The sequence below is a fragment of the Leptonychotes weddellii genome, chromosome 3, assembly GCF_054177405.1.
Source record: "Leptonychotes weddellii isolate Sample4059 chromosome 3, ASM5417740v2, whole genome shotgun sequence".
In the NCBI taxonomy this organism is placed as follows: domain Eukaryota; kingdom Metazoa; phylum Chordata; class Mammalia; order Carnivora; family Phocidae; genus Leptonychotes; species Leptonychotes weddellii.
The window spans coordinates 64,907,694-64,926,877 of NC_138371.1; the positions used below are offsets into that span (position 1 = coordinate 64,907,694).

At 41.3% G+C, this 19,184-nt stretch overlaps 1 protein-coding gene across 11 annotated transcripts in view; it reads left to right on the forward strand.

Annotated features, from left to right (window-relative positions):
* ITGB6 (integrin subunit beta 6) overlaps positions 1 to 19,184 on the forward strand; it is a 127,700-nt gene that overhangs the window by 37,460 nt on the left and 71,056 nt on the right. For 5 of the 11 annotated variants that reach the window (XM_081814332.1, XM_081814331.1, XM_081814329.1 and 2 more), the window contains 4 exons: positions 15,049 to 15,130; positions 15,614 to 15,666; positions 16,390 to 16,465; positions 17,264 to 17,343. In XM_081814332.1, coding sequence (XP_081670458.1) covers positions 16,405 to 16,465; positions 17,264 to 17,343 — 141 coding nt within the window. In that variant the 5' untranslated portion in view covers positions 15,049 to 15,130; positions 15,614 to 15,666; positions 16,390 to 16,404. Of the gene's footprint in view, positions 1 to 15,048; positions 15,131 to 15,613; positions 15,667 to 16,058; positions 16,287 to 16,389; positions 16,466 to 17,263; positions 17,344 to 19,184 lie in introns of those variants that run through there. The other 6 variants (XM_081814330.1, XM_081814335.1, XM_081814333.1 and 3 more) reach the window with 3 other exon arrangements.

The window sequence follows — 19,184 nt, forward strand, 5'->3', positions numbered from 1 at the left end:
AATAAAATAAAATGTTAATTCATCAACTGGTATATGGAAACTCAAATATGAATCACTACAGGTAGTTTAATGATGTCATACCTACAATGAGAGCTTAAAAAAATATTGATTGAATAAAAGTTGGATTTATGACATATGCATAACTCAGTACATTAATCATTTGAATAATACTTTAAGAACTTTTTATTTTTAACTCTGGAATCATTGTTGGGGCTCCTTTTTGGCCCTTCTCAAAACTCAGAGTCTTTCTTAACTTTGGGATTCAGAGACGTCTGAAAGTATTGGCCTAAAGAACATCAATGATAGTCAAAACCTAACTCCCAAATACTAGACCTTAGTTTGGAAACTCCAAATCATGTTCATTTTACCTTTCACAGGGCCAACTTGTACATTTAATTGAATTATCCGGGAAAAATTATGTGGTCTACATCTGTATATCTGATGTTCCAATCTCATTTCAGGGATTAAAAAGATGAAGAAAATTTTGGATTTTGGAAGGTCTAGAAAAAGAGTCTTCAGCCTGCATGACTAGTGTCTTTCCTTACCTAGGGGTTCTGAACTTTTTTTGTATGGCATGGGGCCCTTTGGCAGTCTAATGAAGCCTATGGATCCCTTTGCAGAAAAAATGTTTTAAAAGTCCTAAGCTAAAATATATACAATTAGAAAGAAAGCCAATTAGATTGAAACATGGTTATCAAAATACTGAGAAATGAATTTATATTATAGTAACACATATCCCTCTTTTTTAACACTTTAAATAGCAAGGTCCAGAAGCAGGTCTGAGGACTACTATGATTTGGACACAATGATCATTTTTGACATTATTTTGTTATATCTGCTAGAATGATAAAGTGATATGAAAAATATATGTGATTTCTCCTGGTGAGAGTTAACGGGTACTACTAATATGACAGTGGTTTGTTGTCTACATTTATAATGGAAGGAAATGTTTCATTTTAATCTGGAAATAGTGCAAATTTTTTTCCATTTCAAGGTCACAGACCCTCCCCCTTAAGTTCTGTTAGTAGGTAGACCTCAGGTTAAGAACACGTATGTTAAAGGATTGTTTCTGGGGCGCCTTGGTGACTCAGTCGTTAAAGCGTCTGCTTTCAGCTCAGGTCATGATCCCAGGGTCCTGGGATCGAGCTCCGCATTGGGCTCCCTGCTCTGCGGGAAGCCTTCTTCTCCCTCTCCCACTCCCACCCCTTGTGTTCCCACCCCTTGTGTCTCGCTATCTCTCTCTCTGTCAAATAAATAAATAAAAATCTGGGAAAAAAAAAGGATTGTTTCTAAGTAAAACATAAGCTATCAGAGATTATATGGACACCTACTCATGCAGCATGGAGGTGACCCCACTCTCACTCTGGGAAGGTGTCACCTGAGTTTGCTCCCTACTGCAACCAGCACCTAGCATCGTGTGTCACCCAGAGCAGATGTTCAGTGTGCATCTATTGATCTATTGTATGAAGAAGGGTTGGAGAGATGATAGAGAGAGATCGCACTTGGCTCTCAAAAGTCCTGTCTGCCCTAACGTTCTGAGACTCTACGGCTCTGTGACAAATGCAGAAGGAATTTCATTGAAGCCAGCTGAGAGGGCTGTGGCTGCCAGGAAGTGACTGCAGGAGACAGTGTTGGGAGGGGTGGAACAGCAATGCAGAGCAGTGGGGGTGAAGCAGAACGGGTATTGAAAACTCAGCAGTGAGCCCTAACTCCATCCCTGAGATAAAGATCCAGATCAGAAAATGGGGCGGCCACATCCAGTGACCACAGAGGGTAACTAAAGGGCAGAGAAACAGCTGAGGCTGCTCAGCTGTTTTTTTCTGCTGCATATCTATCAGCAAGGGGAATGGACAGGAAACTCATTCGTCAAGATTCTGGCCCATAATTCTCTTGATGAGGAGATGATTTGTAAGCCTAAACTCTTTTTTGTGTTTCTGACAAAAATCATTAGTGGAAAATGTTGATTGAGGGTGCCCCCCACCCCTACCCCCTAGAAAAGAAAGAAGGCTGAGTTCACACAACCTTGTGAAGTTCCTGGCAGGACTAAGGGTTAGAAACTAAGACAACCATAATGTAAAGCAATTGTTAAGGTTAATAATAGTTGTAAACTAGACACAGATGAATGAATTTATTTCAGGTGAGACATTTACTCAACTTACACTTTTGTATCGGGGGCCTCATGTTATACAAAAGAATAATAAAAATGGCTCTTATTTTTAAAGTATGCCTACCATGTATCAGGTACCTGATGTAATTCTATAATGCTCACAACAATCCTGTGTGCCTTACTAGCCCCTGTGGTGGGTTAAATGGTGGCTGCCCCAGAAGATATGTCTACCTAGAACCTGTGAATGTGATCTTATTTGGAAAAGAGTTTTTGCAGAGCAATTAAGGATCATGGGATGAGATCATCCTGCACTATTTGGGTGGGCCTTAAATCAATGACAAGTGTCCTCTAAGAAGAGGGCATGATACAGACAGAGAAGACAGAGGAGAAAGCTGCATGCAGATGAGGTGTTGGAGAGTGAGTCGCTAACTCAAGGAAGGCCAAGGATTCCTGTCAGCCGCCGCAAGCTAGGAGAGAGGCATGGAACGGAGGCTCCCTCAGAGCCTCCGGAAGAAGTCAACCCTCTCAACACCTTGATTTCAGACTTCTGGCTTCTTGAACTTCGAGGGAATAAATGTCTGTTGTTTCCAGCTACCTAGTTTCCTCCAGGATCTACTTGAGGCTCTGAGAATCAGGGAACCATTGCTCTACTATTGAAAACTGCCCACGCGACTGTGGCCAGTCACTAACTAGCTAGGACCTGGGTCAGCTATGCTCACCCCTCTGCTGCCTGACCAGACACAGAACTTCAGTAATTCAAGTTGAAATAATCCATGTAGGGTAACAATAATTCAGTATGAAGATTAATCCCATGCCTGGAATCAGATTGCCTGGATTTGAGGCCAGCTTTTCCACTTAGTAACTATGAGACCACGGGCAAGTATTTTAACCTATCTCTGGGCCGCATTTTTTTCTTTTGTATAATGGGGAGAACTCAAGTGGAGCCTAAGGAGATTTAAGAACAGGTGTAATGTGGTTTCCTGTGTGGGATTCTTGAACAGAAAGAGGACATTAAGTAAAACCTGAGGAAATCTGAATAAAAATATGGACTTTAGATAATAGTGTATCAATATGGGTTTATTTTTGTAACAAATGTACCATAATAATAGAAGATGTTACTAATAGTAAATAATAGGGATGCCTGGGCGTGAATCATATAGGAACTCTCTGGACTAATCGATCTAAAACTGTTCTAAAATATAAAATTAAATTAAATACTGTTTTTTAAGTAGGGAGAATATCAGTGCCTTGACTCACAGTGTGAAACAAGATTTAGAACAGTGCCTGGCACATTGTAAGGGCCATGGTTTGCTATTATTGTTTTAGGATTAGTATCAAGACAAAGATAATTGTGTTTTCCGTGTTCCATGAAACAGGCTAAATAATTTCTTTCAAAAGTAAGATGGTGTTATATTGTTAGAGTAAGGTTGTCTGAAAATGTTATTGCAACTCTAGTTTTGTCTCACTGCAAAGCTGGGTGAAGCCAAATCAAGTCACTAAACATTCTCTTACACCTCAGTATTTCTTGGTTTTTAGATTTTCAAACTGATTTCTGACAACCATCCTACTCTCTGCATGTAGTTCAAATGAATGAATAATCCAGCTTGCTTATCTGTGAACAAGAAAAAAAATACTTGTAAATATGGCTTTGAAACATGTCTTCATGTGTTTAAAAAAAAACGTTACTGGCTTCCCTGTTTTAAAAACACCTGTATCACATTTTACCCTTTTCTTGGAAAATCAAGCAGACTGAATTACAGTGACTCTTCCTTTGCTATGTTGACACCCTACAAAGTAGACAATTCATTTCTTATATATTCATGTAGATTCTCATCTCAATGAAAGAACAACATTTTTATTGTTAAAAAGTGGCATAAAACTGACCACTGTAAGATGTGAGGTTTCTCATGAGAATGATCATGTCAAGGAAGGACGTCCAGATTCAAGCAGACTGTTCCCACCTCATCTGAAGCCACGCATCTGAAGGGTTTGAGACAGTAGGAAGGAAAGCAAGTTTGGAACAAAGGTGCTGCACACTTTCTCACCTGAAGCAATGCTTCCTACCCAAAGAAGAAAATGCTGTTGTCTTAAGGGGAGCTACTCTTCTCAACCTTCTGCAAGCAAGACAGGCTGATGGGTCCACAGACGAGAGCTTGAGGATGGAATGCTGTACTAACAAGAAACAAGCAAAGGGTGGACGCAAGTCATAGTGGGGGGTCCTCTGTGTCATAAGGAAGTGTTTCACAGGGAAACCAGACTAGGTCTTTCAGTACAAAAAATATTTTAAATAACCAAGGTCAAGGCCGGGGTCTGAGTTTAGAGATTTATGAATCATCACTACCCCCAAGTTCTTTATCTGAACATCCTCTAAATGGACTTGCTCTTTGGATTTCCCTGAGAAAGAGAATTTTCTCCAGGAAAACCCATCTTGAAAGGTCTTTGAATGAGATAATGCATTCAAAATGGGGCAGGAAACAAATTCACACCTGGATTTTCTTTAGAAATCTGACTACAATGTTTAAGTTTGATTCTGGGTCTCCTCGACAGCAGCCTAGGTAAAATTTCATAAAACTTTCAGTATCTCTATTCTTTCTTCTAGCACTTCTGAAACTATTATTAACTGGAAATGGATCTAGGCATACTAATAAGTACATGAAGAAAAAAGGCTTTCTCTAAGCAAATAATTTTTTGTTTAATTTTTTTTTAATTGTTAAACAAAGGTAAGCAATTTTCTTCCCTGTGGGGCATCTTAAAGTGTTTAACAGGTTAGTGAGCATTGTGATTTCTGATAGGGGAGATTTGATTCTCTGTATTAACTAAACAATAGGAACATTTCACCATCAGGACAAGGATTAACAGCTCTCTTCAGAACAGACTTTGGGAGATAATACTGATATATTGTTATGATCTAAAGTCCATACTTCATTCAGTGCTCTTCCTCCAGTGACACACATAAAAATAAATCATTCTATTGGTTAACATTTAAATCCTGTCTTCCTAATCCTTTACTGCCTAAAGTTTAGACCCTAAGCCATCTCAAATTAATTTACACCATGCAGCAAATATCCAGTAATCTACCAAGGTCTGGACTGACACCAGAGCTGACAACTGCCCTTTCCACGCTTTGGGGTGTTGCTCTATTAATGCTCAAGATGTCATCATTTTATCAATTTTATGAATATTTGCCAAAAAACCCCCACAAAAACTCTCCCAAAATATTTGCAACTGACACAAATTTTCTTCTATCTAAAAATTTTCATTACATGTATTTTGGTTGGAATTTTAAAACTTTGAACTCCTTGGTATGAAGAAAATTATTCACTACTTAAAAAAATGTTGAAGGGGCGCCTGGGTGGCTCAGTTGTTAAACATCTGCCTTTGGCTCAGGTCATGATCCCAGGGTCCTGGAACCGAGCAAGCCCCGCATCGGGCTCCCTGCTCAGCGGGAAGCCTGCTTCTCCCTCTCCCACTCTCCCTGCTTGTGTTCCCTCTCTCGCTATGTCTCTCTCTGTCAGATGAATAAATAAAATCTTTAAAAAAAAAAATGTTGAAACTACGGTTGAGCCCTCTGCTGCCCTAGGCGTCAGTTAAAACCCTGGCGCACTCTCCTCGGCTACCTGGCTGGGGAAGGGATTATCTGCCAGCACAGCTTCACCCAGAGAAATTCTGAGACAACAGGCTGCAGGACAGATAGGCAGTTTTCACACTTCCTCAAAGTCCCTCACAACTGACAGCTCAGTGGAGGCATATTTTGTCTGAAAGTAATCATATCCAACAATACATAGATTCATTGTTTCATTTAATTTACATGCCAGCTGAATTTTTTTTTTTCAAAGATTTTATTTATTTATTTGAGAGAGAGAGTGAGAAAGAGAGAGAGAGCATGAGCCAGGGGAAGTAGCAGGCAGAGAAGCAAGCTTCCCGCTGAGCAGGAAGCCCAACATGGGACTCCATCCCAGGACCCTGGGATCATGACCTGAGCCGAAGGCAGACGCTTAACAGACTGAGCCACCCAGACGCCCCTCCTTTTCCATTTCTTGAGACATCACCAGGTTAATGACATTTTGAATAGCTTGTTAGAATAATTTATTGGTTAGCCTTTTTAACCATCAGAGGATTTGATGATGCTCAATCCCTTTCCGTATTTGACTTTGCATAAACTTCCTGGAAGGATTCAGGGAGTGGGCATCAGCGACAACCAGAAAAGTCCATAAAATGGGCGCTGAAAGTAGTAAATCATCTCTGGACCTCCTCAAGGATATTCCATAAACATGATCTTTGGTAACCATTTCTCCCAGCTTTTTAGAATATAAAAACCTTCTCTACTGTTGCAGTTGCATAAATTACATCTTCAAGGTTAAAAAAAAAAAAAAGTCCAGAATCTTTCCACTTTGCAAGATTTTTAAAAAATTAAAATATGCTCATCTTACCATGGCCTAATGAGGAATGTATTTTAAAAAAAAAAAAATCTGTTAGGGCAGACTCTTTTGCTATAGAAAAGCACCCCAGTTGTCTAGAGAGGACTGTGCAACCATGGGCATTTTCCAGGATTTCTTTTGCTCCTCAATTGCCAAATCATGGGGAATTCAAGAGCAGAGATGCCAGCCAATCAGACTTTCACTGAGCTGAAGGAATGTTAACAATCCAAGTATGTAGATAGTCTCATCATGGAGCACTTGCCTGCATAGTTCTGACCCTTCCCATTCTGCCACAGAACCTTTTGCAGTTATGATTCCACATGACTCCATAGGTTGTTAGAGCCAACTAGAACTGACCATGACTCTTACTGTGGGCAGACATTATCTGATATCTCTATGACATGTCTGGAGAAAGCTGCTGATGATGGTGGGGTTATCAAGTAGAGACCTTCATTATTCTTGGAGTCTTCCTTGAGCCCTTGATTTCTCTTCTTCCCTACACGAGACCCATTTGTAAATCCTGTCTATCTTGGAAGTATGTCCAGAATCGTTTAACCACCTCTCACTATGTTCCTTGTCTGAGCTTTCATCATCTCTGGCCTCAACTACTAAAAAAACTTCTGGTAGGTCTCCCTGCTTCCATCTTTGTCTGCTCAGAGTGATCCTCTCAAAACATAAGCTACATCATGTCCCACAAAACCCCATAAAACTTCCCTTCTCTAACAGATGCAAAGCCAGAGTCCTACCCATGGCCCACGAGCCTCTCCTGATGAGTTCCCCACTGCCCCTTGCCTCTCTGGCTTGTCCCCTATTACCTCCTCATGCTCACCCACTCTGTCCCTCCTAATCTCACCAGCCACCTTGTGTGTTCCCAAATACTGCTGCCCAGGATCTTATACTTGATCTTCTTCCAGAGAACCATGTGTCTCTCTCCTTTACTTCCCCAGGGTGTTGCCTAATGCCACCTTATCAGAGGCTTCTCTGGCCACCCCACCTCGGTCATTTTCTGACCCTCTACCATTCTTCATGTTTATTAGCATATATCACTGCCTTAGCTTGTATCATTTATCTTTGTTTGTGGGTTTATTGTCCATTTGTCCCAGGAACGTGAGCTCTGTAAGGGAGAGACTTTGTCAGTTTTAATCAATGCTGTATTTCCAGAACAGTGTTTGGAACATAGTAGGACCTTAATAGATAGTTGTTGAATGAGTAAGTGAATGAATGAATAAATAAATCAGAGTCCATTTTTACCAGGAATACCACTGCCCATTGCAGCCCCAGAAATAAGAGATGGTGCTCATCAGAAAAAATATGTGCTTAAAACCAAGGAATCCTAACCTCTGGTTAGACAGTTTGAATTATCTTTTAAAAAGAAAAGAAAAAAATACTTAGCAGTTTTGCAAGCTGTGAATGAGCAAATCACTTTGCAATCTGTGGGTTCATATGGACTTCTTGCCATGGCATACCGTTCCATTCATAGATGGGAAAACAGGGCACAAAGAGAGTTCTGAGTCAAGTTAGAATAAACTCATATTCACCGAGATTTTATGAAAAATCTTGTCTTTGGAATTTTTCCACAAACTAAAGTGCAGAAGGAGCTCAGTTCTTTTGGCCTTCAAAATCATTTCCAAAATCTGAAGTGAATGAGTTTCTCAAGCAGGCCTCACATACAAGATGTACATCAGACTTGCCAAGTAAGAACTATCCTCCCTTAACTAAGTGTGACTGAGTACTGAATTCCAGAGTTGGGTGGAGAACGACTGTATTGGAAGAGCAGGAGTTAATCCGGAGTCATTTCCTGGCCACAGGACATTCCCATGACCGCCCTCTCCTGGACCCACTGCCAAGTCAGGCTCCAACAAGCAGCGGTGTCACTTTCCCCCGAAGGGCCAGGCAACAGGCTTTGTTTCATTTGTTTTTAAGTGATTTGTACCAGACTTCAATCAGAGAAGGAATACAAAAGGACTATGTGATCCAGGACCACACTTCTGTCTCATTTTTGGTGGTGAATGATCCACAGGATGAACAACAAATGAACCGAAAGGAAGACAGCTGGAACATGGAGTCTAGAGACTGAGAGGCAGACATGTCTAAAGATTCCTTGAAGAATTTCATTTCTTGCTGACAGCTGCTTGATGATTCTATGGACATCTTTTATCTACCAGGAGACAGTGTGCCTGGTGATGCTAAGCTTGCGTTGGAGGGAGCGTTCTGTCTCCAAGGCTCTGCTGTCTGAGGAGCTCCGGGACACTGGGCAGTTTACAGAGCTTCTCGTGCCTCGGGCTCCTCATCTGGTAAATGGAAATAAAATAGTCCCTACTTCCTAGGGGTATTATGAGAATGAAATAAGGCAATATTACCAAATGTTTAACAGTGCCTGGCAAATGGGAAGAGCTCAATAACCCTAACTACAGTAAACATTAATCCTGAGTGAAATCAGAGCAGGCTTTGCCATGAACGGGATGAAGGCTCCACCTAGGTCCCACCTTGTACAGGTGTGGGGGAGTAGTTGGGGGCAGTAGGCAGCTCCAAGTGAGGGCAGGAAGCCAGATAACTATCAGGAAGCATTTCAGGTCAACTGCCTGCCTAAGGAGATAGCAAGAAGAATGGGACTAGAGTCTCCAAGTCTTCTGTAGTTTGTCATGTTTTTTTTTCTTTCCTTCTCATTTTAACTAAATAGACCCTTTCATACCTAATTTATTTCCAATTCTGCATTCCTTTTCTTTCTTTTTTTTTTTTAAGATTTATTCATTTATTTTAGAGAGAAAGAGAGAGAGCAGGGGGAGGGGCAGAGGGAGAGGGAGAGAGAGAATCCTCAAGCAGACTCCCTGCTGAGCACAGATCCTGACACGGGACTCACAACCCTGAGATCACAACCTGAGCAGAAATCAAGAGTTGAACACTTAACCAACTGAGCCACCCAGGCACCCCTGCATTCCTTTTCTTAAAGAGGGCACCCCAAATCATATAATCTTTAAGCCTTTCACAACTGGATTCATCCCAGAATTATATAATTATATCTTCACCATAATCTTGAAAAGTGGATATTATCACTATTTCTCAGACTGGAAAGTGCTCAGAGATCAAGGGTATCCCCAACGAGATACAATAGGACCGGCAGGGCTGCAATTTGAACCCAGGTCTCTCTACATACAAAATGTAACTTCTTCCCACTACACCTAACTTCCTCCCATCATAAGCATCATGAAGACTTCAAAAAGTGAGTTCCAGATTCAAACCAAACCCATGTTCACAGCAGCATTATTCACAAGAGCCAAAAGGTGGAAACAATTCAAATGGCCATGGACAAATGAGTAGAGAAACAAAATGTGCTTTATCTGCACAATGGAATACTATTTCTGAAAGAGGAATGAAATTCGAAAGCATGTGGATGAACCTCGAAAACTTTATGCGAAGTGAAATAAGCCACACATAGAAGGCTTTATTGTATGATTCTACTCACAGCCAGTTACCTAGAGTAGTCAAATTCATAGAGATAGAAAGAATGAGTGGTGGTTGGCAGGGGCCAGGGACACAGGAAGTTATTGTTTAATGGGTACAAAGTTTCAGTTTGGGATGATAAAAATTCTGGAGATGGATAGTGGTGAAAGTCACAGAACAATGTGAATGTACTTCATGCCAATGAATTATACACTTAAAAATGGTTACCATGATAAATTTTATGTCATGTATACTTTACCACAATAGAAAAAGTGAACTTCAGACTAGAATGTAAGGCCTAGGCCATGAAAAATTTCTCTAGCATTTAATCCATCTGGGCATTATGCACTAGGATGACAGGAGACTGGTCCATATCCCCTTTAAAAGAATTTTTTTGAAAGCCTTGAAATATGAAGATATCATATTTCAAGTGGATACAAAGGTATCCACTTACAGATTCTGGGCTTCGCAAGTTACACACACCCACAAGTCAGCCATAGCACGCTGCAAATGACCTTCTGGGCATTGTATCGCACACGCATAGATACATCCGGGTCAGACCCTAAGACAAAGCATCCATTTCCACTGTCTCCTTTCAGCTACTCACCGTGAAACATTTTCCTAGAAAGACAACTAGAGGTTGACCTGTCACTGGTACTTGAAATAAAGCTGGTAACACAGCAAGACCATCCCCAAAGCTGGCAGTTCTCACTAAGGTCCCCAGGGTTTGAATTGGAAATCAGCGAGGTCTACTCAGGAGTGTTTTGAGGTACCCTGGGCGTGGCCCAGCTGGGCCCTCAATTGTCATTCTCTGATGCTGAAGAGTGGCTATGTCAGGAGAGACCCAAGCCAATTACAGTGGGTCAGATGGGTTCACATGGCTTCCTGAAGTCAGGGCTCGGCTGAAGACAACCCATTGTTAAATCTCAGAACCAAAGAAAAAAAAAAAAAAAAATCTCAGAACCAAAGGCTCCGTGAAGGGCAGAGTACAGAAGTCCTTCCCTGAGCTGTATTACTCCACCTACCCTCCCCTCCGCCCCACCCCAGCTCAGACTCTCCCGGAGGGAGTCAGAGCCCCCAGTGAGCAACCAGGACAGTATAATTCTACCTGTGAGCCTGACCAGCCTGTATAAAAATGTACATGGTGTGACAGGATCTCTTGATTTTAAAGAATAGAGACTCCCTTGACCACCTACAAGTAATGGGAATTGCTTATAAGGATACACATCGCCCTAAAAGAGACAGGTTCTTGGGAGACCCAGGAAGAGCCAGGCCTCAGAGAGATCCGATCTGGAAGGGCATTTGGGATCCATAGCAATTCTCAGCCTGGGGCGTGCTCCTTCCTCCTTGACAGAGTGAGTTTACCAACCTGACTCGGGTGCCCTGTTCATGTGGCTCTGGGTCTCTTCTCTGCTGCTTTGACTATGATACTCTCTACCCACCCCCTCATCTTCTGCTCATTATAGCTTTCCTCTGCCTTGGGCCTCTTCCTCCTTGTACCTCCTTGTAGCTGCCAATTCCTCCTGACATTAATCCACTCCTGAACCATCATGTTCCCTCCAACCTGATGTCCACTCCCTGCTAGCTTCAGCTCCCAAAACCAAACCCCCGATTTTTAGTCTCTATTTCCCAGTTCAAATTCCATATGTAAAGGAACAAAGGTAATTAATCTGGGTGCCTTGGCTAAGGGGACACAGTTTTCATCCAGGATACCTTATGGGGTGCTGGTCAACTCATGGAATAACTCGGGCTACCTCCCTCCATAGGGGTACAGAGGATGGGTATGTTCCAGGAGGAGGCATCAAGTACCACATCTTCAACAAGCAAGAATGTTTTCTCTATACCTTGTAGCCTGTTACAAATTTTCAGAGTGGTGCCAAGGTGAAAACAGAGTGGATGGACATTTTCTTGTAGCATTGTTCTACTTTATATTTTCTCTTAAATATTTTTTTCCCCACCCTGCCTTTTAAACTTTTTTTCAGCTTTCACCACAATCTAAGCAAGGGACATCTTTTCCTTCTCCTAATTGCATTCTGTAGCTTCCAAAAGCATTCATTCATTCACTTATCGATTTATTCAATATCCGTGGAGGGCGTGCTTATAAGAGGTAAAATTCTAGACAATGAAGACATAAAATTCATCCATTTACTTGATAAATATTAATTGACTACCTGCAAAGTACCAGGCTTAAGCCATTTGCTGGGACTATGAAGATAACTAAGACACAATCCCTGTCTGATGTGTAGTAAGAATTCAGTAAATACTTGTTGAATAAGCAAGTGCCTTAAAGGAGCTCCCAGCCTCGTGGGCAAGAGAGGCAAGTATTAGGCAATTACAAGCAGGGTGAAAAGGGCTGTCTGGAGAAAGTCTGCAGGAAGAGGCCTGGAGCGACCATGAACAGCGAGGAGCTGCAATTGGACACAGGGTCAATAAAGCCGGCAATTATGATTTTAAGATCTGGAAGGGAAGTCTATACATGGGATGGCACAGGGTCCTCAATTTAAACACACGGTTAAGTTGAGCTTCTGGAATTCCCCTAGGACCTTGCTGCTGCTGCCCGCATCCAGACGGCAGAGGGACAGGAAGATGGGCTGAACCTGGTGTGGACCCCTCCCACTCATACTCCATTGGCAAGAGCTAGTCATTGGAATTCTCTTAACTGCAAGACAGGCTGGGAGAGGTAGTCTAACTGTGTTCCCAGGCAGAAGAGATTTTCAGTGGCAGCTAGAGCCTTAGAGAAAAGGTTCCAGGAAGTGGTCCCATCCAGAGTTGTACAGGCATCCTTGATCGCAGCTCATTGCCAGGGAGGTCAGTGGGCAGGCAGAAAACTCAGTGACCAGAGCAACTCTGGGCCATCCAAGGTCCTTCAGGTACTTCAGGCAGTTTTATGGGGTGTAAGATCTTATCTTCCAAAATGAGATTTGACAATTGCATGTTCTGTCTATAGAAAAAGGTAGATTTCAAGTAGAAACTTGTCAAGAACTGTGAAGGGCTTGAGATTTTCCTTGCAGGCTAATAAGTTATAACGCTCATCACAGATTCCTGGATGCTGATAGACACAGGAGATGCCGAGGTCAGAGATACAGGACTGTGTAATTCACAGCAATAGCAGTGGCCAGAGGGGCAGCACTTTCTTCCCCCAGTCAGCCAAGGTCAATTCCCACAACGTGACACAAAGGGGAAAAGGGGCACCTGTGCGCGTGATGGTCTGTGTTACAAGAGAGGAGCTTCAAATTTAGGGAAATTGAATCCTCTATACTGGGCCTTAAGCATGTCTGCTCTCGTTCTGGAGGGGGACATGATCTCTGTCTTCCAAAGCCGTCAGCAATCTGTTCTTTGCCCTACAGACAGACCATATCTCTACCTTCGAAGGCTGTTCACGTTACAAACATTCTTGAAAAGAGAGTCTAGAACAAAGGCAGTCAGTGTCTCTGCTTGCAAGGTATGCAGAAATGTGAGAGATACTTGGAGAACTGTCTTCCAAGAAAGAGGTTCCTTTTTAGCCAGGAGTGTTCTTCAGACGGCAGCTTCCTCCTCCGCCTGACCTCTAGATGTTGGCAGATCCCAGGGCTCAGTTCTCAGAGCTCTTCCTTATCTACACTCCCTTCCTTGGGATCTCTTTCAGCCTCTTATCTTTAAATCCATGTTGATGATCCCAAATTTACAGTTTGCACTTCAACACTGCCCCCACTTCCAGACTCAGATAGCAAACTGCCTATGTGGCATCTTCCCTTGGTTATCATCTAGAAGTCTCGAGCATAACATATGTTTGAGTCTCATCCTTCACATGAAAACTGATCTTTCCCCAGGGTAACCCCTCTTAGGAAAGAGTATTAGACATTCAGTTGCTCAGGCCAAAAATTTCTCTTTCTTCCATATCCACACCAATATTCCATAAGCCTATTCTGTTTTCTTTCTTTCTTTTTTAAAGATCTTATTTATTTATTTGTCAGAGAGAGATGGCGTGAGCGAGCGCACAAGCAGGGGGAGTGGCAGGCAGAGGGAGAAGCAGCTCCCTGCTGAGCAGGGAGCCTGATGCCAGACTCGATCCCTGGACCCTGAGATCATGACCTGAGCCAAAGGCAGACGCTTAACTGACTGAGTCACCCAGGCATCCCAAGCCTATTCTGTTTTCAAATTATAACCAAATTATAAGCATCTGAGCACTGCTATCCTTCTACGTCATCATATCCTAGTCTCAACCACCTTGTCTCTGTCCTAAACAACTGCCATAAATTTCTAATCGGCCTCCTACCTTCTAATCTTGCCCCATATATTCTAACCTCCATGGCAGCCAGAGTAATTCTTTTCAAATGTAAATCAAGTAATATTATTCTGCTTTCAACCTTCCAATGACATTCCAAACACATTTAGAATAAAATTCAAGGTCAAGACTATGTACACTTTGACCTCTGCCTCTAAATCTGACCTCATATGCTACCCTTCCTCTCCCTTCTTGCTCTCACTGTCTTGAAAATGCTGAGCATGAGGTTATCTCAGGGCCTTTGCACTTTGTTGCCCAAGTCAGTTAGGGCTCTGTCAGTTGTCAATTGAACAGAGAACCCTTCCTGACTATCCTAAATAAAATAACACACCCTCACTACCCCTCTTTCATTTTACCCAGCTTTATCGTTTTTCTTCACCTTTATTACTGCCTGATTTTAAGCAGCAGCTTAGAATATATACTTCATGAGTTAAGAACTTAGCTTTGTTCACTGACATATCCTCTGCTTCTAGAATAATACCTGGCACAGAGTAGATGCTCAATAAATATTTGTTGAATGAATGAATGAATGAATGAATGAATGAAAACAGTTAATATGAGGTACGAATATGGAGACAATATCAGGGGTATGGATATTTTATGCCTCAATCTTTCTTCTTTAAGCTAAATCAACTGATCTCATAACTGTATTTTTCTCCCAAAAGGCATATCCTTCAGCTCTTTAATAATTCTGGTTTCTCTCTACAGGATTCTTGCCATGTTCTTTCATGTTCTTGTGTATGATGGAGTTCAAAATTGAACATAGCCTTCTGAGAAGAACCTGAGCAGTCTATAATTAGTTTTTTCTCTCTCCACAGGATTCGCATGCTTGTCTAGAAATACACCTTTAAAAGATAATCTCCCAGGACATACGCCCAGCCACAAAGAAGCCTGTCCAAGGTCAGAGAGTTTAGAGAGTAACAAAGCGAATATTTGATTCTTACCTGTTTGCAGTTTTTACAAATCCCCAAACACTCTCCTGAATACATTGGGAAAAATATATAATCAACCTCACGAATTTAGCCATAGATTGTATCTATTTTAAATCGGTCACTCTTCCTTTTAACAACTAAATAACTGCTATGTGCCAAGTGGTAAGCTAGAGGCTGGGACAGAGAGAAGAGCCCTTGGTCCTGATCCAGAGGAACGCCAAATCCTAGGCACCACCATGTCTGTTTCCATTGTTGTTGTTGTGAAATTATCTAATCTGGCTCTAATTTCATTTTCATACATTATATTTATTTCCAATATCACTTTTTAATTAAGAATTCTATACTCATGGAAAAAATATATTTTATCCAGTTTGAAAAACAAGGGAGCACAGTGTTTTGCTTTCCCTAGACTGCCTTCTATTTTAATTGTAAAATGATTTTTACTTTTCAGAGTTCCTTTCAATTTTCTGCAAAGGATTTAACAATGGAATACAAAAATCTCAGGTATCTTCCTTTAGCTCATTTTAAAACCCTCCTTACAGGGTACCTGGGTGGCTCAGTCATTAAGCGTCTGCCTTCGGCTCAGGTCATGATCTCAGGGTCTTGGGTTCGAGCCCCGTATCGGGCTGCCTGCTCAGTGGGAAGCTTGCTTCTCCCTCTCCCTCTCCCCCTGCTTGTGTTCCTTCTCTTGCTGTCTCTCTCTCTCTGTCAAATAAATAAATAAAATCTTTAAAAAAAAAAACCCTCCTTACATATAACTTACATGTTTTTGTTTGATTTATCACCTTTACTGTTGCTATTAAATTAAAATTTAGGAACAACTTTAGATTATATTTCCATTGCTCTTTGGACATTTTATTGATCAATATTTCACTAAAGATATTAACTTTCTCTAGGATGCAGAGAGACTAAGAGAACTCACACAAAAATTTCTACTGAATGAATTTCCCCACCTTCTTGGTGATTGTACACCTGCCTTCCTTATAAGGAGAACAAGGAAGTAAATCATGTTGAAGTCGCTTTTAAACACAGCTTTCCTTCTTTACCTGTCCAGGTAGCCTGTTTTCATTTCAGTCTTAATGAAAACTTTTACATTTACATCTCAAGTTTCTTTCTAAAGCAGTGTAAGTAGTATTTCACATTTTACACCTCCAGAAAGAAAGACTTTAATGATGTTCAGCTTTGGTCTTATAATGTTGAAGGTAATTCATTTTTTAATCTGCACAGAGAGAACTGAAACGAATGGGGATTGAACTGCTTTGCCTGTTCTTTCTATTTCTAGGAAGGAATGATCACGTACAAGGTAAGACCTAAGCTCTCCGATATATTGCTTTCTTGGTATGCTTGACAAACCTGTCATTTGGTTCAGAAACTAGATCTGAAGTCATTTTTTATTTGATCTGTTCGATAGCTTGTTGGCCATTGAACGAACGCTTTAACAAATTACAGGCAGAGGCAGGGCTGTTCCCACAGCAAATGCTCTCGGCTTCAGGTAAATAAATACAAAGGTTGCATGGGCATCTTAATGAGGAGAATTAAACAGCTTTATTACATAATAGGGCTCCTTAATACCTTAGTGACAACCATCTTGGTAACTTTTCTAGCTATTCTATTGACAAGGTCTTACACTTAAGAGAAATAATCTCGAGAAAGAAGAACTTACTTTAAAAATAAAAAAAAATCATTCGTTTAAGAGAGACACATTTTTTTTGTTTTCTTGAATTAAATTTTTAAGTCTTCATTTTTTAAAATTTTATTTTATTATGCTGCAAATAATTTTTAAAAATTAAAGTGGGTGATAGTGAATGAGGATAATAAACATAATGAATGGTCCTAAGTTTGTGAATGTTGAGATAGTTTTATATTTTAAGAAAAAAAAGAAGAATGATCACTTTTAGCTAAAAAGACACACATATTCTCCATGTGACAGATGTAAAATGTGAACTTTTTGGCGAGTTGCAAACTTTTTCAGAACTGATCTCTGAAGCCTAACATCAACTTTGATGTTGCTTCAAGTACTTTAAGAACTAGACTTTTTTCTCGTAAATGAAAATGACTGCGAGTGTGCTGAATCCCTGTGTCTTGCTGGGTTTAAACACAGGTGACTGTGCCATGGGAGGGGCAGAGACCTGTGAAGACTGCTTACTCATTGGACCCCAATGTGCCTGGTGTTCTCAGGAGGTAAACAACCTCAGCATGTTGGTAAAAAAACTGCAATTACGGGTTATGTGGCTTCCATCGATGATCGTTCTGATAGCGTCCTGCTTTCTGTGGGGAATAGGAGTGAGACAAATCAGAAAAGGAAAATATAAGCATCAGTAGGCCACCGTGTCATTCACGTGATTACTTCCAAAAATAACTTGCGGAGGTAGCGAATGTCAAAATCATTGTGAAAAATATCTAACTCGGGTTCCTTTATTTAACCTGATTCCTCCTCTTATTTTAAAGGCATTTCTCACTGGTTACGTGTCAAATGCCGAGGCTCTGAGTAATCAGAGATCACAGAGATGATATTTTCTAAAGTTAAATATACATTTGACTTCAATATCATAATTGTATTCCATCTGGGAACCAGGATCCATTGGGAACCACAGTTAGGTTCTAAGAGAAGTTTGGGGGGAAATTTTGCTGCTCAGACAGTATCCAGTTCTTTTAAAAATTAAGTTTTCGTGAGCTTGGTGACTGTACCACACCGATGACAAAGCCTGAAACAGACATTCCTTATCTGATCAAACTGAAAAGTGCGTGAAAGTTATATAAGGGGTGGATCACAAGGAATCCCAAGTCACTGCCTTCTGTGACCCTGAAGAACAGTCTGTAAATGACTCCTGGTAAGGAAGAGCCGCCTTAACTCTTTCTGGATTTAAAACAGTTCTCTACTGAATCTCATAAAGAGTATCTGAGCACAAATGAAAGCATACAAATGCCAAGGTCAGCAAGAACTGAGTAGCAGGCTCAAAGGGGAACGAGCCTGGGTGCCTGGCTCAGGAGGAGGTGAGAACTGTTAAGACTGAAATTCCAAGCTGACTGTATACCGTGGAGGAAGGCCTCACAGACCCAGAGCACACACCTAGCCAACTCCCCCATTACTGCCTTGAACGGATGGGCCGTACATCAAAGTGTGAAGGAATTATGCTTTTTTTTGAGCTCACATATCAAAAGCAGTTTTGAGAATATACCAAGAGGGAAAAACCTACATATTTTTTTTATGTTGACTCCCTGAAGAAGACAGTATTAGTTTCATGCCAGAGACATAAAACAACAAATCAGTCTAACTATATGCCTACCTGTAGAATTTGTATTTAAATGCATTTTTTAAGCATTCATTTAAGAGAGCTTCTTAAGTTACTACTAATAGCTTTACTTGTGGATGATACTTGTTAGCCAAATCACTGTCAATTTTTTTTAAAGATTTTGTTTATTTATTTGAGAGAGAGAGAGAGAGCACACACACACTAGTGGGGGGCGAGGGGCAGAGGGAGAGGGAGAAACAGACTCTCCACTGAGTGCGGAGCCCGCCGCAGGGCTCAATCCCAGGACCCCAGGATCATGACCTGAGCCCAAGGCAGACACTTAACCAACTGAGCCACCCAGACGCCCCACAAATCACCATCAATTTTTAAGGCCATATTATTCTAAATGCACTCTAACAGTAGAAGTAGTTGAGGCAACTGAAGCAAAAAGTACATTAGGCCTCTGTTTAGAGCAGATTGAAAAAAAAGGTTCTACAGTTACCACCACCTCTCGTGCGTTGGCCAACACCGTAGTTACAGGTGGTAGCAGCCACACTGTGCTGAGAGGCATCCTGAGGCCTTGTCAAGCCACTGCTTGCTTTGGATGTATCAGGGGGAGTTACAGTGTTCACTATGCTTAGTCTAGGGCCTCAAATAGGCACAGCTCTGACTGACAGATAATCAGTTATATTGTAAAAAATCAATTTCAAGGGAGCCTGGATGGCATAATCTGTCAAATATCTGACTTTTGATTTTGACTCAGGCCATGATCTCATGGTTATGGGATCG